The sequence below is a fragment of the Poecilia latipinna genome, unplaced genomic scaffold (assembly GCF_001443285.1).
Source record: "Poecilia latipinna isolate Pla-1442-1.1 unplaced genomic scaffold, P_latipinna-1.0 Scaffold1720, whole genome shotgun sequence".
Classification (NCBI taxonomy): Eukaryota; Metazoa; Chordata; class Actinopteri; order Cyprinodontiformes; family Poeciliidae; genus Poecilia; species Poecilia latipinna.
In genome coordinates this window covers 20165-39565 of record NW_015114336.1, presented here as the reverse complement: position 1 = coordinate 39565, position 19401 = coordinate 20165, and the positions used below count along the sequence as shown (strand labels likewise).

General features: G+C 38.9%; 2 protein-coding genes across 7 annotated transcripts in view; one reads left to right on the top strand and one right to left on the bottom strand.

Moving 5' to 3' along the window:
* Positions 1 to 726: 726 nt before the first annotated feature.
* On the bottom strand, positions 727 to 16983 carry gk5 (glycerol kinase 5). Of its 4 annotated transcripts, none has more exons than XM_015060499.1 (17): positions 16232 to 16873; positions 15478 to 15571; positions 15275 to 15350; positions 15057 to 15150; positions 12996 to 13127; positions 11776 to 11851; positions 11397 to 11458; positions 11226 to 11299; positions 9909 to 9969; positions 8598 to 8724; positions 8392 to 8496; positions 8199 to 8293; positions 6209 to 6312; positions 6053 to 6112; positions 5719 to 5852; positions 3682 to 3853; positions 727 to 3643 (listed from the first exon to the last, which is right to left on the bottom strand). In XM_015060499.1, the coding sequence occupies exons 1-16, from the start codon at positions 16367 to 16369 to the stop codon at positions 3699 to 3701; spliced, it is 1587 nt and encodes a 528-aa protein (XP_014915985.1). In that variant the 5' UTR covers positions 16370 to 16873; the 3' UTR covers positions 727 to 3643; positions 3682 to 3698. The 4 variants fall into 4 exon arrangements, with proteins under 4 accessions (XP_014915985.1, XP_014915987.1, XP_014915988.1 ...); XM_015060501.1 differs by having other exon boundaries at positions 727 to 3853; positions 16232 to 16552; positions 16628 to 16873; XM_015060502.1 differs by having other exon boundaries at positions 727 to 3853; positions 16232 to 16552; positions 16632 to 16873.
* LOC106964795 (nucleolin-like) overlaps positions 16963 to 19401 on the top strand; it is a 12203-nt gene continuing 9764 nt past the window's right edge. Inside the window, exons 1-4 of one of the 3 annotated variants that reach the window (XM_015060506.1) lie at positions 16963 to 17041; positions 18115 to 18190; positions 18279 to 18341; positions 18613 to 18720. In XM_015060506.1, the coding sequence (XP_014915992.1) occupies positions 17027 to 17041; positions 18115 to 18190; positions 18279 to 18341; positions 18613 to 18720 (262 nt within the window). In that variant the 5' untranslated portion in view covers positions 16963 to 17026. Of the gene's footprint in view, positions 17051 to 18114; positions 18191 to 18278; positions 18342 to 18612; positions 18721 to 19401 lie in introns of all 3 variants that reach the window. The other 2 variants (XM_015060505.1, XM_015060504.1) reach the window with 2 other exon arrangements.

The window sequence follows — 19401 nt, the reverse complement described above, 5'->3', positions numbered from 1 at the left end:
CACTTGTGTTGTCACTGACACCTGTGCAGCTGGAGCCGGCGGGACACGTCACCAGAGTCCATCATTTATTATTAGCCCTTTAATGACATGCACAATCCTCTTTGGAGAGATTACACAAAAGAATGAGCTGCTTCCCACACATCTGGGCTAACACATCCCTGTGCATGGGCATTTATTGTGAACATTTCATATGAGAATTTTGATTTATCATTGTCTTGATCAATTTACATTAATGTCAACAAACAAAACTGACATTATTCGTAAATATGTTTTTTTTTACTATTTTCTCCACTGTTCCACAATTATCAGTAAGTTTGAAAATATAATTAAAGTTACTGTGTGCAATTTAGTGATATAAATCACATTTCTTTAAAACTGCAGCATGTAACTTATCAAATGTGGTATTTTTACATATTGGTTAAAACTGTCACTGTTTAATATAGGAAGAAATAGGTTATGGGATAATTTATCTGGAAAATTGTTTTCTTAAATTTCCAGACTTAATCAAAAATAAGCATGTTGGAATTTATTGCTTGTGTGACGTTTCTTCTCTACGGTAGTTTTAAATTCATTCCTGCACATGAGGCTGACAAAATTTGACTTATGGTTCCAGATTCTGAATGGAGCCCCAACTCAAGTAAAGAAACTCTAACTGTATTAATAATTTCATTAATAAGTTATTCATCATAGTTATTAATAACTACATAAGCCAAACATTGATGCAAGTTTTGATTCCCAACACCATACTTTTCAGATTTATTTGTGACATGTGTTAAAAACAATGCATCAACCCTTCATCTTCATTGGATTGTGTTGGGCAATTGCATAAAAGGCTACTAAAAGTTTAGAAAAGTTTGAGGTTGTAACACCAAAAAAGTTTGAGAGACATGAATACTGTTTACTAGACATATTTCAGAAAATTATGTAAAATCCAAACACCACCCAGCAGGTCAGAGGTGAAGAAAGAGGTTTAGAGTTCTCAGTTACAGAACAATCATGTCAGAAGAATGTCATCAGAGTTCACACTGATCATATGACATCAACATGGAAAAAAAAAATCTACAATAATAAGCAGAAAAGTATTGGAATGTTTCTTTTTTCTGCCAGTTCAATCATTTCTTCTATCCCTGATCCCGTCTTTATAAATCATTATGTCGTACAAACGCGCTTAAATACTGAGTACAGTGGCTTTTACAGGTTCAGAGGAATAATCACATTTTAACAGTGAGTCAGGATTTAACACCATTATAATTATAACATTATATACAAAGATTCACGAAGGGTTTAAAATGAAGTTGCTCCAAATTTCCCAAAGGAAACAAGTATTTTTTTTAAATCAGGTCCTCATCTTTTTAAAATGACTATGCAAACATTTCATGTTAAATCACCAAAATGCAGCTTCATAAGAAAAAAAAAACTGGTTCTGAAACATCAAGAAGTCAGGTCAGTTTTCTTTTAATCCAAAATGAACTGAAGTTTGTGCTTGAATCTGAATGGATTCTGGCTCGTGTCCCAGGATTAAACATTTGGCACTCAGTTGTTGCTATGGAGCACTCATGAATTAAAAGCTGATAAGCCAGTCGTTGGCGTCATAGCATCGGGTTTTGTTATTTCATTAATGAGACAAAGAGACTGAGAAGTGAAATCCAATTTAGACTAGAATGAATAAAGTCATCTTCTGAATAAATGGCACTGTTGAGAAGAAATAGTGGAGCAGGAACTTCTTCATGCTGATGGTTCTTTATGGTCCCGGTTCAGACTTGGCAGTAAGATTCACTTAAAAACGCTTCCTAAATGATCTGATCTCAGTTTCCAGTTTGCTATTAAAAAAATAAAAAATTCTTCTGTTTTTGCTAATATAAATAATAATAATGATAAAAAAAAAGGAAATTTCCATGAACTCTGCACTCTGACAGAAAATTTCTAAGGAGAATAAATGAAATTCTCATTTTAAAGCTGTATTTCTTATTTACTCAAATTATCTTTGAAAATAGAATTTGTTGATAATCTCTAGATCATGAAAGTGTGGCAAAGAAAAGTCAGAACACAAGAAATCTGTACAGAATCCATGGCGACAATCGGAACATCAGCTGGTCTCATGTTTCTATGAAATCCCTAAAAACGTGAACTATAAAATAATCATGAACACATTGGAGGTTTATGTGGGGTTTTTTTTACACTCACCTCACAAAAATAACAACCTGTATCTATTGGTTTATACCTTGATCATCAAGACTCTGTGCAGGACTGAAGTTTTTGTCAACTCTAACCACTGTTTTGCACCAATGCAATTAAATGATTACATAGCATTTTTTTCTCAGATCTAAATATTTATATGAATTATAAAATAAACTGTCAGAAAAGTGCTTCAATCTGGAGAAACAGCTGACAAACTTTCTGCTTAAAACATAATTATTTGATATCAATGTGTTTGTTGTGACAATGAAATTTTAGTTGTTTCATTGCCAGTCATTTTGTATATAAAGTACTTTAGCCAACTGTGGTTTAGATATTCTATATAAACGCAGTTATCTTTGACTTGATATAAATGAAAATATGTATATATTATCTCCTGAAGGCTTATTTCAGCTTATTTTATACTTATTTTTGATCTTGTATACGTTTGGACCATTTGACTCTTACTGAAATATGTCTCATTATGATGAACCAAAACAGATCTCAGCAACCTGCTGCTTGTACTGTATTCGTCTTACAGTAGAATTTTTTCGCCTAAAAATCTACCTCCAGCTAGATACATAGATTACTCATTAATTTAGTTTCATTAGAGTTTTCTTAAAACCAAAAGAACCTAATGAGGAGCTAATATCCCAAGTCAGGAGTGGACCATTAGCTAAGTGTTTGTGTTCAGACTACAATGCAGATAAGATTGAAGATGTACCGAGAAATCAGCAGGCGACCAGAATCTGATGATTTTTATAGTTTGATGGTCAGAAATTCAAACATCTGGTCTGCATCCATTCACATATTTAAATGTTTCCGGGTCTAACAATAGTCCTCGGTTACTGAGGACAGAAGATTCAAAGTTAGCTACTTTCCTTTCCAATGAGATGTTAAACACAGATTCAAGATGGTTTAAAACATTGACTTCAAGAATGTCTTTGCTTTAAATGACTAAAACCCTGTTTTACAGCAGCCCTCACACACAGTGTTGATATAATCAATATCTGATTGCTAATGATAAAGAAATGAGAGAAAAGCACTATTCGGTTAACTTCTTTTTTTTTTTAGTTCACAAAGAGAAACTGGAATTTGCTAAGGCTGCTTTCAGCAAGTCAAAGCTCTAAATGAAAAGCCAAAAGATTCTGGTCTGTACTAGGAGAGTTAAGCTAATAGCTGAGGTTCATGCTTAACTTCATGATCTGATCCCCTGGTTTGGTTGTTAGTGCCTGGACTGAACAGGGCCTTAGATCAGTTCTGACTTCCCTGGAAAGCTCAGAAGATTTTCATTTTCAAGTAACTTGTGGTCCATTGTACACCTTCCACCAGGTCTCCACCTGCTGCAGTTTTAAGTACCGTGTCTTTAAATTACGTGGACCATGATTCACACAGATAAACAGTTATATTCATTTGAAGACACAGATGATGGCGGTTAGCTCTGTGTTTCACGCATACTCAGCAGCTGATGTGTCGTTTCCATTGGTTCTGGTCCAGACCCATCCTGTTGGTGCGTCCCACAGTCAGGGCTTGTACCAGTTCATGGAGCGCCTCAGGGCTCTCTCCCAGCTCTGGAGGACGGGGTTGTATTCCTGACCGGGGCCGGCAGCACCTTTAGGCAGGAACACCTTATCAGCGCTCTGCAGCTTCTTCAGCTCTTCACGGGTCATCCAGAAACCTACAGAGAAGCAGATAGCATGTCTTAAAACTAGTCATCCACTTAATCTGCAATAATCTCATTACATAATGAAGTGTATAGAACATAAGAAAATAGCAGGACTCATTTCTACTTTTGTGGCCCTAGTCAGCAAAATAAAAACAGGACTTTTGATCAGGAGCTTTCAAATGAACACTTGTCATGAGTTACAATATATTTAGAGTATGAAAATTGAAAAAAAAAAGGATCATTAAAGTGACTGCTTGACAAAGTGGCTTTTTATGTCCTCCATTTAGGTAGAAGAACATTCCTACCAAATCTTAGACTCCTGGGATTGTTTATTTAATGCAGAAATATAAAAAACCCAATACAGACAGCAAAAACAGGAATATGTGACAGACCAACTTCCTAAATAAAGTCTAATACCTTAAAAATTCACCCAACTAGCAAACAGAGGCCATATTATAAATGCAGCTTTTCAGCGAAGGCTTCAGAAGTTTGTTAGAGAACATTAGCAAACAAACAGCTTCAAGAAGACTGGGGGAACACAGCAGGGAAGTCACAGAGGAAGTTGGAGAGGTTTAAAGCAGATTTAGGATCTAGAATGATATGCCACGGTTTGAAGATATCACAGAGCTCCGTTCAATCCATTATCTGGCACTGAAATGTACAGCAAAAATCCCAAGATGGATATCCATCTTAGTCCTGTCCATCAATCACAATTCGATGCCAAGTGGGAGAATCTGTTGACTGGACGACTAGAGCACTCCACAAACCTGGTCTTTTTTAAGGAGGAGAAGAAGAAACTTACTGTTGAAAGAACACCTCTGGAAGTCCTGTGTGCATTTAGCCAAAGCAAACAAGCAGATGAAACGAGAGCAAAATTTATCTTTTTGGGGCGGCAAGCAAATCGCCGTAAGCATCACCGTGAAAACACCATCTCCACATTGGTACATAATAGTAGAAGCATGATGCTGTGGGGATGCTTTTCTTCGGCAGGGACAGGAAAGCTGGCTTGAGTTGATGTAGAGATCAATAAATCCAAGGCAATCCTGGAGGAAAACCTGTCAGGGAAGGCTGTGGAGGTTCAACCATCCTGATCATACAACCAGAGCTACAATGGAATGGTTTAGATCAAAAGACATTCAGGTTTTTAAAAGGCTCAGTCAAAGTCCAGACCTAAATCCATTAGAGATTCTTTGAAAAGGTTTCCTGTTCATATCCAATCACCATCCACAAAGGCAAAGGTCAGAAATTCCAGTATCCAGATGTGGGAAGCTGGTGGAGACAAACCCCAAAGACTCTCAGCTGTTATGGAAACCGAAGGTGGAAGTACTTATGCCTCATTTGCATGAGACATTACGGCACGGTATGCTCTGATTCCATTGTAAAAATCAACCCAAACAACCGACCTGTACCACACCATTCTTGGGGCCCCTCTCAGTTGTAAGCAATGGTACAGTAGGCCGTACCATACTTGTCACACAACACAGTCCGTTGATTTGGGGACAGAAAAATGCCACTGCTTGTGTCACGTTAGTCACTAGTATGACATCAAGTTAGGCGTTTGGGTTTAACCTCCAGGGAGAGTCTAACTGGCTCTCCTGAATACGCCGGACCGTAGAATACCCCACCGCAGCTTCTCCTGATGTACCTCTCAATGGAAACAAGGTAATAGTACTGACTCTCAGGGCTGAATAGAAAGTAAAGCCAACAGAAATGTGGGGAAAAAAAAATAATCATGCATAATTTTTTTCCACTTTTCCGTCATACACTATTTTGTCTTGGTCTGTCACATCAAATCCCTCCAAAATAAGAATTAATGGCTACAGGTCCGAATGCTTTTGCAATCTGGCATTATGTTTTAAATGAGTGTGTTTGCCTACCCACTCCGAGTCCGGCAACAAAAGCGGCCCCCAGGGACGACATCTCCCGGTGTTGGGGCCGGATCACCTTTCTGCCGAACAGGTCTGCAGTCAGCTGCAGGACAAAGTTGTTGGAGGAAACGCCTCCGTCCACCCTGAGGCAGAGAGGAGCAGAGTGCTCAGCTATCGCTCAAATCATTTCACTGTAACTATGTCAGAGGAGCATCTATCCAGATAATGTATTATCAACATGCCTGCATTAGCTGGAGCAGAGTCCAGTGAAGCTCAGGCTGACACACCCAGCTTGCTGGATACAATCCAGGTTCCACATGTAAGACTGGACCATTAACCTCACCTGATCTTTGTGATGGGGATGCGGGTCTCTCTGAGCATCGTCTCATACAGCTGCTTGTTTCTGAGGAGAAAGATAAACCAGTAAGCATGAAGGAGGCGGAGACAAGTTCAAACAAGTACATGCTGATTTGTTTGAAGCCTGCCTAAAGCCAATCACCTGAAGGCGACCGACTCCAGAATGGCTCGGACCAAATGGCTTTTAGTCGTGGAAGGTTTGAGGCCCATCAGGGAAGCACACGCTCTGGGGTCATTCAGAGGAGCCTTTAATAGGACACACACAGAGGTTAAAGACGAGCCACCTATCCAAGTCAGTTGTCTCTTCATGCATTTCTGATTAATTCTCCAGGGTGGAAGGAAAAGACAAACTACAACTTCAATGAAATAAAAACTGGGAGACCAGTGGAACAAAGCCACGATGGACTGTAGCTGGTCATTTCTGTTGGTCTGTCACCAAAGTAACTGACTTGATGACAGATCTCAGCATTGTAAACACTCTAAACAACGGGAGAGAAAAATCCTCTAGAGCCGTTTCTAAACAGCAGCACCATCCAACTTCATCAATCAGATGCAAGTACAAGTTATTAGTCTATGTCACCATTTGAAAAGGTCAACCTGAGATGAAAGGAAATAATTTTGGATGTTCAGCGACGATCCAGAACCATGGATCGTCGCTGGAGGTTCGATCCATGGAGGTTCAAGCTTGGCTTTAAATGGAAGGAGCTGGAAACAGAAGCTGTTAGGCTACACTGACCAAAATATGGTTGGAGAAATTCATCGATACATGGGCTCTGATTTCCTTCATTTTGGGCGATCGGACGTTACTTACATGAGAAACCGATCTTATACATTGTCCTCTTTAGCTCTGCTGTGAGAGAGGACTGATTGGTGTCGTTATATAGAAATCCAGGTGGGACAGAACGTGTGGAGCTGAGATATGAAGTGTTTTGGTAGCAACTGATGCATACCGTATCAAATATTTAAATAATACGTTACAAACTATTGCTGTATATTGTCAAGAAAAAAAGAGGGTGAAGACAACAAGTTTTCTATGTCTACCAACTCCTTTTTGGACAATTTGCTTTGCGTTCTTGTCTTGTTTTTGACTATATTTATTCATGCCTGAAATCAAATCAAGTCTGGTTTGATTTGATTTGATCAAATCAAATTTGAATCAACAGCCAAGTATGGTGGTGGCAGCGCTGCATCCCTGCCAGCGGTACAAACACCTAAACCTTTTCAGGTGGATGGCAGAAACTAAACTTCTGGGAAGCACTCAGTTCTTGTTTTTTATAATCACTGAAGTTGACTGTTGTGTAATCACTCCACTCAATACAATACAGCAGTTCAAACATAAAGCACAAAATGAATGGAGAACACTTAAAACTACTTGGTTATTATTTTTCCTGGAAATGTTGACACAGTCATTCAGCCATTTGATTTGTGTTGGAAGAGGAACACAAACTAAAAACATGCAGGAACGCCGGCCATGTCACTAGGCAACATTCGTCTGGACAACAAGGGGAGGGGAGACATTTTCTAATCAGAACTAAAATATCAACATCCAGCAGAAAACACTTACAACTGCCAGTTCAAAATGGAGGGCAGAGGGGAAAAAAGAAAAGCATGTTACAGAGAGACAATGCAAAACCTACGGCGGCATATTAGGGCCATTGTAGGCAGAAAAAAAGAAAAGGAGGAGTAAATTTCTCCTAAAAATCTCAAGAAAATTTTCAACAACAGAAAAAACAAAACAAGGAAATATTTGAGCTTGAAAAGTTGCAAATTTGCTAGAAATCTCAGAAATGTTGTGTTCAAAAAAATTGTCTAGAAAAAAAAACTTGGAAATTTCTGAGTTTGAAAATTTGCCAGAAAAACAAAATCAGAAATTTTCTGGAAAAAAAGTAAGAAATTTTACACAATTTCAGAGTTCTTTTTTTTTTTTAATTTATGAGCTTAAATCACAAAATTTCTGATTAATTTACTACTCTCTCATTTTTTTTCTACCTACTATGGCCCTAATACACTGTCATAGAAACCAGATGAAAACCATTACCACAACGAATGTGCTTTTTTTAGAGATGGAGATAGGCGTGTGCATAAAAATATAATACGTCATATGTTAGCAACAAATAAATGAGTGCATTTACCTGCAGGCCGCTGAAGGAAGGGACGAAGCATACTCCATCCGAGTCGCTGACACTGTAAGCCATGTCGCTGGTCTCTCTGACGTCTGAGAAAAGTTCTGCAATGTCATTTTAGAAGTGAAGAGAAATAATTATTGGATTTTTAAAGAAAAAATACAAAACATTTCTACAATAAGCGACCCAGTTCAGTCCTCACCAAGTTCTTGGGCCCATTTGATGGCAGTGCCCGTGTCTGCTGCATTGCCCTCTGCCAGGTAAACGACGTCTGAGCCGATCTTCCACCCCACCAGCGGATACAGACCTGCAGTAGACGGGTTGGAATAATCCAGCAGGATTAAAATCTGGATGAAAATAAATAAAAAAATAAAAAAATAAAAAATAAAACATGTGCTGCTCCTCTACCTGCCACAGACGTGTGTGGTTTGCTCCCAGTGTTGATGTCCATGAAGGTGCCGGTTCCCATCGTGATTTTCACGTCGCCCACATCGAAGCAGCACTCTCCAAACATGGCCGCCTGCTGGTCCGCCATCTGCCACCGGAGGGCAGAGCGAGTTTATGGAGCAGGAACGAAAAACGCCAAGACTCCCATCCCATCAACGGGACTTCACGACTGTTTTGACCAAACTTAGAATGTGTCTGATGTTTAAGTAGGGCTGAAACGATTAATCGTGATTAATCATTAACTAATCATTAACAAATTTAGTAACTGATTAATCGTTCATTGAAGTATTGAAGTAAAAGACAATTGATGAAAGAACTGTACAAAATATATATACACTATATATACACTTTGCATTTTGGATAAAAATCATCTTTGTCTGTAAATCTGTTCTACCCAGAACTCAAATGGCGTAGTTGTAGCTTTACCTGATTTATTAAAGGACAGTTGTTATTGTATTCCACGCTATTAAATGTTTATCTTATTTTTAAAAAGCAGTATAACTTTATTGGTCTTTTTTAATGTATTTTCAATATTGTCTTAAGAGGCCAAATGAAAAAAATCAGCAGGATGTGCCGATTTCTTTATCTAGTTCATTGATTGATAGTCAAAATTTTTTTTATAAAATAATCGATTACTAAAATAATTGTTAGTTGCAGCCAATAATGCCCTGCAACAGACTGGCGACCTGTTCAGGGTGACCCTGCCTCAAAATGTCTCCCTGGAGGTAGGCACCGGCACCCCTCCCAACACCACTAGAAAATGGATGGATGGATGGATGGATGGATGGATGGATGGATGGATGGAGCCAACAAATAAAGCACTTTACACTGTTAGCCTGGCGTTTCTACTTGGCTGTGAAACCTTCCTGGAGGGGGCCACTATTACCTACGACTTTATGTTGTCTTTCTATAGATGATACATTTCACCCAGTGTTTCTGTTTCTTCTTGATACAAAAACATTGCTGATAAAAGAGCAGCAAAGAGTGGTCAGTGCTCAGGAAGCGAGGATGTACAAACAAAAACATCACTCTGTAATTTAAATGGAGCAATTAGACATAGAAAAGCAGGAGATGAGGTCACTATCACCAATAAAATGGGCTTTGAATATCTAATTAAACTATGCCTGAGTGAAAATTTTACCAAGTACTTTTTTTTTTGCATTTTAACAACACAGTAACTGAGATATGGAGGAACAAATGAGACAGTTTCATTGTGGCTGTTTATCATATTCATGCTGCTGCTGGTTTGTGATGCCAGGAACGTTCACTCACCACTGACATGATGGGAACGGACACTCCGAGGATGGACGGATCTGTGGAGCCGAACTTATGGCTGATGGATCATGAAAACAGAAACCAGAGACAACACATTATCTCCTGCTCTCGTCCCATCCATCAGCAATCTGTTCTAATGCAGGAACCGGACCGGGAACATGACATAATGTACAATACGCTTCATCATAAAAACATGGTGAAAGTATTATTAGACCCTTCACCCCCCACCACACCACACAAGCCTGTCCAACTACCTGTTAATGTTTCCACCTCACTGGTTTACCAGTGTGAAAGGAGGTTATGTTATTAATACACAGATATTAGTAAGTCATTATCTTTAAAAAGAAAAATCTAAATCAAATCCACCTACAACCTAGTAAAAAAAAAAAAGTTTCCCACACAGTTAAAGGGGCAGTGTTATGTAAAATTGTCTCTTTTGAGCTGCAGTGTCAAAGCTTCTGCCTCACAGAGTAGGCCTAACCAGCTCTGCTCCTTCAGACTAGCCAGCAGCAATTAGCAAATACCTCGTAGAACTGGCAGCTCATTATACGAGCTACCTGTCAGTGCAACTCTGGTAAAAATGTTAAGGGGTTAATAGAGCCATGTTGTGATGACTTCCTGAAGGTGGAGATTTTAAGGTGTGAAATCAGGAAGCAAAATTTATTTTTAGTCATATCTGATATATATATAGCATTTTATAATAACTGAAGGTAACATAGTTACTTGATTATGCTGTAAAATGTCAATATGTGCCTTGAAAACACACTATACTGCCCCTTTAAGTCTAAATGTAGTCATACCTCCAGCAGTTTTAGCTTTGAAATTGATTTTAGAAGTCTGTACATAAACCGCAGCAAAACAATGCAGAAGCGCCAATCAATAGAAACAATAAAAAACAGTTTTTATGTGCATTTTCTTTTTAAATGTCATGTTGATGATTTATACTTCTTTCAATAATCAGTGGAAACATCTTGATTAGCATCACACCGATCGAAGCCTTCTTCTAATTGCTGAGTAGCTGTTCCCATGGGGATTTTGGTGATGAGCTGTGACGTTGGCAGGCCTCCTTCCCATCACCCTAATCTTTAGATCCTCCCACAGATTTTCTGCCAGATTCAAGCTGGGAATAAATTCCAAGCCTGATCAGCAACCCCACACCTCCAGGAGAGAAAAGCTTTACAAAAACCAGAAGTCGGCCACACAGTTCAGATTGATGTTCATCTTGTTTTCAATGTCTCTCTGTTCTTCCAGCGGTAAAAACTTCTACTGACCAGAAGCTGAAACGTCATGACGTGTAGTGAAGTTTTAACTTACCCTGTATTTTCTACTTGGGGGAATATTGAGAGGGGCAGAGAGACGAGAGAGCAGAGAAACTGACTCCAGCACATCTGTGAAACAACACATGACAGAGAGGTAAAAAAAAAAAAAACTATAGTAACCCCACCATGCTGAGCACAAAGGAAGCAGCAACATGATGTACCACACCTGGTAGGAGTCAAAAATCCCCGTTGAACTGGCGTTGGAGTAGTCTGTGGCGTGGACACGACCTGAAACAGATTAGGCAGCAATATGTGAAGGAACTGTCTGGGAAAAAAAAGTCTTAATCGTTTGTTTTCCACTTCCCCTCCTGCAGAGGGTTGAAACATTCCTCAGAAATTGCAAGCAATCAGCGATGCAAGAGAAATGTGCGAGACAAAGAGCGCCCTGTCTGCACCTTAATATCCTGTTAGAAAGTCCACGGAGTCAAACTGGCAGGTTTGGATCACACATTTCTACAAATGCTCTCTGTGTCTACGTGGGACGGACGGACGGACGGACGGACTGACTGACTGACTGACTGACTGACTGACTGACTGACACCGACCTTTGGTGAGTTTGAACAGGAGCCAGGTGTCTATGGTTCCAAAGCAGCAGTTGCCTTCTTCGATCGCTTGATGGACCTGGAAAAAGAAAACATGATGAGGAAGAGGAGGAGGAGAAGTACAGTCTGTTCCTGCTGGGATTATTGACCCGGTGTGGAAGTTGGTTTGGAAAATGAGCCACACTGAGATCATGTCCTTATGCTGCTCTCATTAAAAACTGTAGTGCCGTGAAAAAGTGTTGTTTCAGATGGCTAAACAAATTTAGTGAAATATAATCAGAGTTAATACAAAAACAGTTCTTAAGTGGTGATTTCATTTATTAATAGTAAAAAGAAAAAAAAGTAACCCAAACCAGCTGTTAGGACCAGACAGGCAGTCCTTTACATATCAGTGGGACTCTTGGTCTCCTTTTCTTAGCAGGATTGTTTGAATTCAGCCCAGTGGGGACGTTTGAGCATGAACAGTCAGCAACCAGGCTTTCACTTTGTGTTTTGGAGCAATTCAGGCTAAAATGGCCGAGGTGCTTATGTCACTGTCCTGCTGTATTACCCAGCTTGACCTCAAGTCCTCAAACTTTTGGGATTTCCTGCTAGACAGCAGAATTCACGTTTCCATCAGTTATGACAAGTCGTCCTGGTCCTAAAGCTGGAAAGCCAAGCCCAGACCATCACACAACCACCACCATGTTTAACTGTTAATAAAATGTTATTTTAAATATAAAGCTAGTGAATGATGAAGCACCTTCTAAAAAATTTAGAGTTGCACCGATTGTAGTTTCCTGGGTGATCCCTGGATAATTTTCAAACACCCTGACCTGCCAATTCTGATTTTGGACAATTTTAAAAAAGATTTTGGCTAAATATTGTGATAAAGTAAAGGAGGGGGAATTCTTTTTCGCAAAGGACCAGATCAAACTGCATTCTACATTAACTCAGGTTAGCCTTCATGTTAATGTTTGCTTGTTTTTTCCCCCCACTTAATTTTTAAAAATTACAAAAAAAAAAAAAAAAAAAAAAAAAAAAAAAAAAAAAAAAAAAAACAGAACACAATTTGTAAGAGATCTAAAACCTTTGCAGCATTAGAGCTCAAACCCTCTGGAGACATATCGTTTTAATACATGCTTGTGGGTTTTACTTTATCCAGCTTGGCAGAAAACAGAAACACATCAGCAGAGCTTCATTTAAACTTCCTGTTGTGTTCACCAGCCGGGTCATCTACACACCTGCTTGTAGTGGGCCAAGACCCATATGAGGCGAAAGGTGACGTGCTGAGTGGAAAAGACGATGAGGCTCGCTGCGAGTGACCGCTTGTCCCGCGTCAGGAAGTAGGCTACCTTCATTGCACCGTGGATTATCTGAGAGTGTTGAGGAATAAAAATAAAGATAAAAAGAGAGTGAATGAGTGGTCATCGTGTTCAGCTCCAGCTCAGTCATGCTTATCTAAAACCCAAGTCAAAGTCAAATTGCTATCAGCCAATCAGTGGCAGGTAGCTGCTAGTTTAGTTCCATGATGTACCCACTGTACTGTTTTTGATTAACCAAATGATAATTGTATAGCAAAATCTGCTAAGCAGAACAATAATAAAACTATGATACTTAAGGAGATCTGGTTAGAACACATTACAGACAAAGAAGTTTTATTATTAGTATTTTTAAATGCAAAATGTACATTTTTGTAAAATGTTTGCTTAATTACTGCCCTGAATTTGTTGTTCTTTTAACAATTGGCTTTTTTTTTGTTTGTTTTACTTGCATATTCCCTTTAACGATTAATCAATGACTAAATTAGTTGCCAATTATCTCAATAGTCAATTCATATCTCAATAAATGGGCCTGAAATGAGATGAATCGTTTCCACTCTGCAGTCAGTACAATATTTAGGCTGTTGGATGGAAACAGAGTTAAAAATGGCTGCTTAACCTGCAGAACTTGTTGATGAAATACCCATTTCTACGCCCCCTTCAGGCTGCTGCTCCAAATGACAAACATGAGCCCCCACCCTATGAATCACTTACTGGTGTATCACAATGGGTGGACATGATGAGAACACAGTTACTCAGTATTTTCAGTAAGGGATTTAAAGAGATCTAAAATAATTACACTTAACAATTCCAATGTCTGGGAAAACGGTTTATAAGCAGAAAACATTCCCAGGTCTGGATCGTCACCCTGAAAGCAGTCAGCAAGATCCTAAAGGAAGTTACCAAACCTCTAAAACCTCTAATATATCCTCATGGGACCAGCAGCAGGCTGCTGCTACTGTTGATATGACGGTGGATACTTGTACAATCAGAGAGATACACTAGTTTAACTATCAAGGACGCTGTGCAGGAAGGAAACCTTTGTTCTGTAAGAAGGCCAGAATAATGTTAACCAGGAACAACGTAAACAAAGACAAAGACTTCTGGAATCATGGCTGATCCTCATTTGGACCCCAGAACAGAGGAAAAAGCAAAGCATTCCAGAAAAGACGAGGAGGTGGAAGTGAAGCTTCTTAATTCAATTCAGCTAACACCAGCTGGTATGGTACGAGGCATGCTAACTTTTTTCTTCAGTTATGAGACACAACTTTCTATTTATGTCTTTAGATTAAAATCTCAATCCATATGGATTAATTAATAAACAAGCCAATTAGATTAATGCTACATGTAAATATTGCTCTATATTGTAAAATTTAAGATACTTTGCACTTCAGAACTGGAAGCCTGGAATTGCATTGTGAAAAACTTTGTGTTATTGACAAACACTGTATTGTCGTCTAAACAAATCAATCTAATGTATATAGATAAAGCAGGTGATTTAAATACCTACTTCATGACTAAAAATAGTTATCAAGTATTTTTAATGGCCATAAAAACAGTCATTTTAAAAATAGTCATTTTTTAATAGGTTTTATCGCATCACAGAAATTATTGCGCTAAACTATCTTAATTTTTGTGATTACTTGTCAATAAATCAGTTTATTCCAGAGAACATCTTTTCTTAACAAAGAAAAGAGGATTTATTTGTGCTTCTTTAAATAGTACAAGTCTAAGAGCTTCTTGGAAAATCTCATTTAAAAAAATTAACTTAAAATATTTAAACATTCAAATCCCTATATGATTACATAAATAATGAAAATATACTTTCTTATGTGATGTTTATTAAAGATATATAAGAGGTAGAGATGTCAAGGAGCCCTGTGATGGACCTGCCTCTGGATGGATGGATGGATGGATGGATGGATGGATGGATGGATGGATGGATGGATGGATGGATGGATGGATGGATGGATGGAGACCCACCTTCATGATGCAGGACCTGTTCCAAGACTTCACCAGGTCTGCAGCTCTCTGGTCCTGCCAGCTGATGAAGTTGTGAAAAGGAACCCCTGTCCTCCTGTTAAAGTTCAAACACAACGAGAGAGAAGAGGAATTACAGAAAAGTCAAACCAGAAGCGCTCTTGCTCACTTTCCAGTTTCTCAATGAATGACAAACTGCCAGGCTGTTTCATTTCTCTGACCTGTCCCAGGTGGTGAAGGTTGCTCTCTGAGTGGAGATGCCGAGGGCCTCCATCTGGCACATCTGGACTCCTGCATCTGTAACAGGAGCGCAGCAAAAATATCAGTGTAATACTGGAACAGTTGAAGCTGCTTGATCCTGTTGGCATTGCTGCCCTGACACAGTTCCAGATGGATTCGATAACAGGACGTCGTGCAGCTGTACCTTGCACTGCTCCTTTGACCACAGTGATAAAGCCTTCCCACAATGCATCTGGGTCCATCTCCACATGTCCCACCTCTGGATACAACGGGACAACCTGGAACAATCACAGGGAATAATCTGACTTTAAATGTGGCAGAGAAACAGGTTTATGCAAAGATCTGCAAAACACTTAAAATACTTCATAACCTTTCTACATTTCTACATTTGCAGGGCATTTTGTTAGTGTGTTAAATAATAAAGCAGCACAAAGCGGTGCAACTCAACAACTTGTTGCTAAGTAACTAAGAAACATGTTAGTTAGTTCATACCACCAACTATGCTTGCTTAGCCCTGAGAGGTTGAGGGACTAAAGGATTTCCTCTGCCTACATCCCCCAGAATGCTAGGCGGTTCTGGCCCTGAGTTCAGATCCATCAGTTCTGGATCTGAATTCTGTCATATCTTGATCAAGTGTCTGTCGTGATATTGCTTTTCTGTCCAGCCCTAACAACAACCCAGCCAAAGCTAGAGTGAAAAGGTTTAGATCACAATATATCTATATGTTAGAACGGCCCAATCAAAGTCTAGATGCAGATGCTCTCCATCCAATCTGACAGAGCTTGAGCTATTTTGCAATGAAGAATGGACAAACATCTCAGTTTGTTATTATGTAGTACTTTCTGTTACTGTACCACATACAATCCCATTTGAAAGTTTACAACCCTATGAAGATAGCGGGTAAAAACTGAAGAATCTATTAGATGTAAATATAATACCTTGCTTGTGCATGATCCTCGGATCCTCGCCTCCTTGTCGTATACATGACATCTGATTGACGTTGTACCGACGTCCACCGACAGGATAAAGCTTTCCTTCGTTAAGCCGTTTCTCCGACTGCCCATCATTGTAAACATCAGATGAGTTTACAAAAAGAAAACCCTAATTAGATGTATCGAGTGTTTCTCAGAAGAATCCCGGGTCCTCCATGGTCAGCTCCCACCGGCTCTGTTTTGAGCCTGTGCAGATGGTGGGACTTGATCAGACTGTAACTCGAACCCTGGACTTTGGTTTCTTTGGACGTTCAGTTCCAGTCCAACCTGCTCAGAAACAAATATAGGGCGGTAGATTACATTTCCGGGCAAACAAAGCTACAATATCCGCTAATAACGTACCGACATCCTGGAAATCTGTGAGAAAAGCTAACACGATTACGTATCCGAAGAGTCTCTACAGACTGGGTGGTGAATACATAGGGAGACTATTAGATTCAAGCTAAAGCTACATGGCTAACTGTTAGAAATAGATATTTAAATGATTATTAGTTTAAAATGAGACTATTATAAACCATTATATGCTACATAGGTAGAGTTTACAACGTCGACGGTTGTCATTAAAGGAGGAATTCACAAACGGTTCATTTATAGTTTTCGCGTACGCACCGGTACAGCACCGCGCTCTCCCTGCCGGCATCCGTAGATTAGTATGACACATGCGCAGTGTGTAGCATACGCTTAAATTGCATTTGACCCACACGTGTGTTTTTCTGTCTACGCCTTCTGTTGGAGCATAACATGGCAAAGAAACAAGTAAGAATGGTATTTATGTTCATATTAACTGCTGCTGGCGGCATTTGTAGACAACGTAACTTAACTGTTGTAAGTAAACCGTCAAGCTAACAAGTTAGCTTGTTATTTAGCATCTTAGCTAAAAAAAAAAAAACATGGAACGTCTGCGTGAAATAACTATTTTAGATATTAGAATTTCGTAACAAGTTAAATGTATTTTTTAGTGGCGATAACTCTATTAACTCTATTATTACTACCATTCTGTTACTTATAGACCTGTACGTTTTTTAGTCGCTTTTTGAGACAACGATATAGATGGAAGTATATTAAACGTGTTAGCAAAATATTAGAAAACTTGGAACAAATTGTCATACAGATCTCTGTTGGTGACATGCCTTATTTCTCCAGATTTATGCATACATAAAATAAATACTTTTGTGAAGCTATTTAGCATCCTCATTTTTCAAACTCTGAAACAAAAGGAGACTATTGTTTTGTGGGATCCAGGAGATTTTGAAAAAAAACACAAGGGAAAGACAAATTTCTGAAGAACCACCAAAAAAAAAAAAAGGAGTTAGACATTAATCCAAAACTTAGAAAAGAGATACAGTTAAGTTACAAATGAAAGACCTGATAATTGTGAACAGGAGGAAAGAGTGGAGCCTGTGCTGTTAAGCTGGAAAATATGTGCAGGTTCCTAACACTGATCTCTGGAGGGATGGCCTTTTTTAAGTGTTGAAAATTTACCCAAAATTTTAATACGGTCCAGTTTGTAGGAAAGATGAAGGATTATCTGATAGCTTAGGGTGCAGTGTCAAAAGTCTACCCACCTCCAAGTTCAGAAGATGGCAAAAATAATTTTCTTAGCCTTTGTAAATCAAGTCATGAACATTCCCATCACCGGTCTGGAAATCTATCAAAAACTTAAAAAAGCATCCAATTTTTTTTAATGCTCTTGGTGAGTGAACTTACCGCTTTCAAATGTTAGATTTAAAGACATCAGCATGCACATTTATAAAACCCGATTTGACTGACAAACAGCCAGCAATGCAGACCCATAACTTTGTTTTTCTTTTGTTTGGTTCTTTTCTTAGAATAAGAGACAAAAAGAAAGCCAAAACCACAACACAAAGGAAGAGAACACAAAGGAAGAGAACACACACAATAATGGTAGGTAATTTTATCTTAATGCTTTATATGAAGTATACTCACATTTTTTCATTTGCATGATAGTAATAAAATCATTTCATTGTACCAGATTGGCAGCCAGAAGAGAACACAGAAGTGGAGATGCGACAGGAGGAGAGTGGAGACGAACAAGGTACTGTGACTCATAACGTGCAACTCTGAGAGGTATTCCAAACCGGATCTGAGATATGTTTGTCACAATACACACAATTCAATCTGGACACATTATCAAGAATAATAATAGCTTTATTAATAAGGACAAATAGCATAGGGTTCATTTATTTAAATACAAATAAGTTGATTAAGATCAAAATGGCAAGATTTTTAGTGAAACGCCTACTTTACAGCAGCTTTTTGACAGTCCAATAATTAATGCAAAGTTCTTTTCCTCTTTTTCTTTTAAGATCTTCAGGTGGACATTGAGGTAAAAAGAAATGTCCCCACGGTAACGGTGTCTTGGGAGAAGAAGGATGCAGAAGGAGAAGACGACAAGACAAAGAGGACAGGTGCTGGTAAGGGTTGTTTCTATGGTGATACTGTGAGCTCTTAATTCTGGTTCAGTTTTACTGATCAGAAGTTTGTGACTGATTTAAAAATGTCTGGTTATAGTAAAGGTTTGACCTGCTGGTTTCTCAACAGGAATTGATATAATAACACACTGGAGCATCTTCCATGATGCACTTTCTAGGCTTTGACTCAATGACACAAGCATAACCATAGGAAGTAGGAGGGGCTTACAGCAGTGATGGGTGCTTCACATTTTAGAGAGAAAGTTTCTAATAGCAGAAAAGAGCCTAAAGATTTGTTGCTAGTAGCCTTTAAGAAAAAGTTGCTTAAAAAATCATTCAGTTGGCAACAATGCACTAGACCTCATCTCCACACTCAGCCACGCTCGCAGTGTCTCTTGGTTCCTCCCACTTTTGTGGAATTATTCCAAATTTGCCTGGGGATGGGGTTTTCCTTTCACAAGGGGGTTTCTTACACTTTAAATAGCTTCTGTGCTTTGTGTAATTTCATTTTAAAAACTCTTCACAGGTACTTAAAATGAGCTAGCGTTGAATTTCTTCTGTCAGTAACAGGGTTCTCCCTGAAGACTGTTGCTGTCAGTAAAACGTAGCAGCGCTTGTGTGGGATGAATTTAGTTTCTAGTGCAGTGTTTTTCAACCACTGTTCCGCGGCACACTAGTGTGCCG

Bases quoted from the DNA above. Each gene is read 5' to 3' on its own strand.
- gk5 (XM_015060500.1), bottom strand. From the start codon at position 16,369: ATGTTTACAATGATGGGCAGTCGGAGAAACGGCTTAACGAAGGAAAGC. The intron at 13,128-15,056 runs GTGGGTCTCCAT...CAACACTCTCAG, and splicing joins ACAGGTCCTGCATCATGAAG to ATAATCCACGGTGCAATGAA. The intron at 8,497-8,597 runs GTAGAGGAGCAG...CGTCTACTGCAG, and splicing joins ACCACACACGTCTGTGGCAG to GTCTGTATCCGCTGGTGGGG.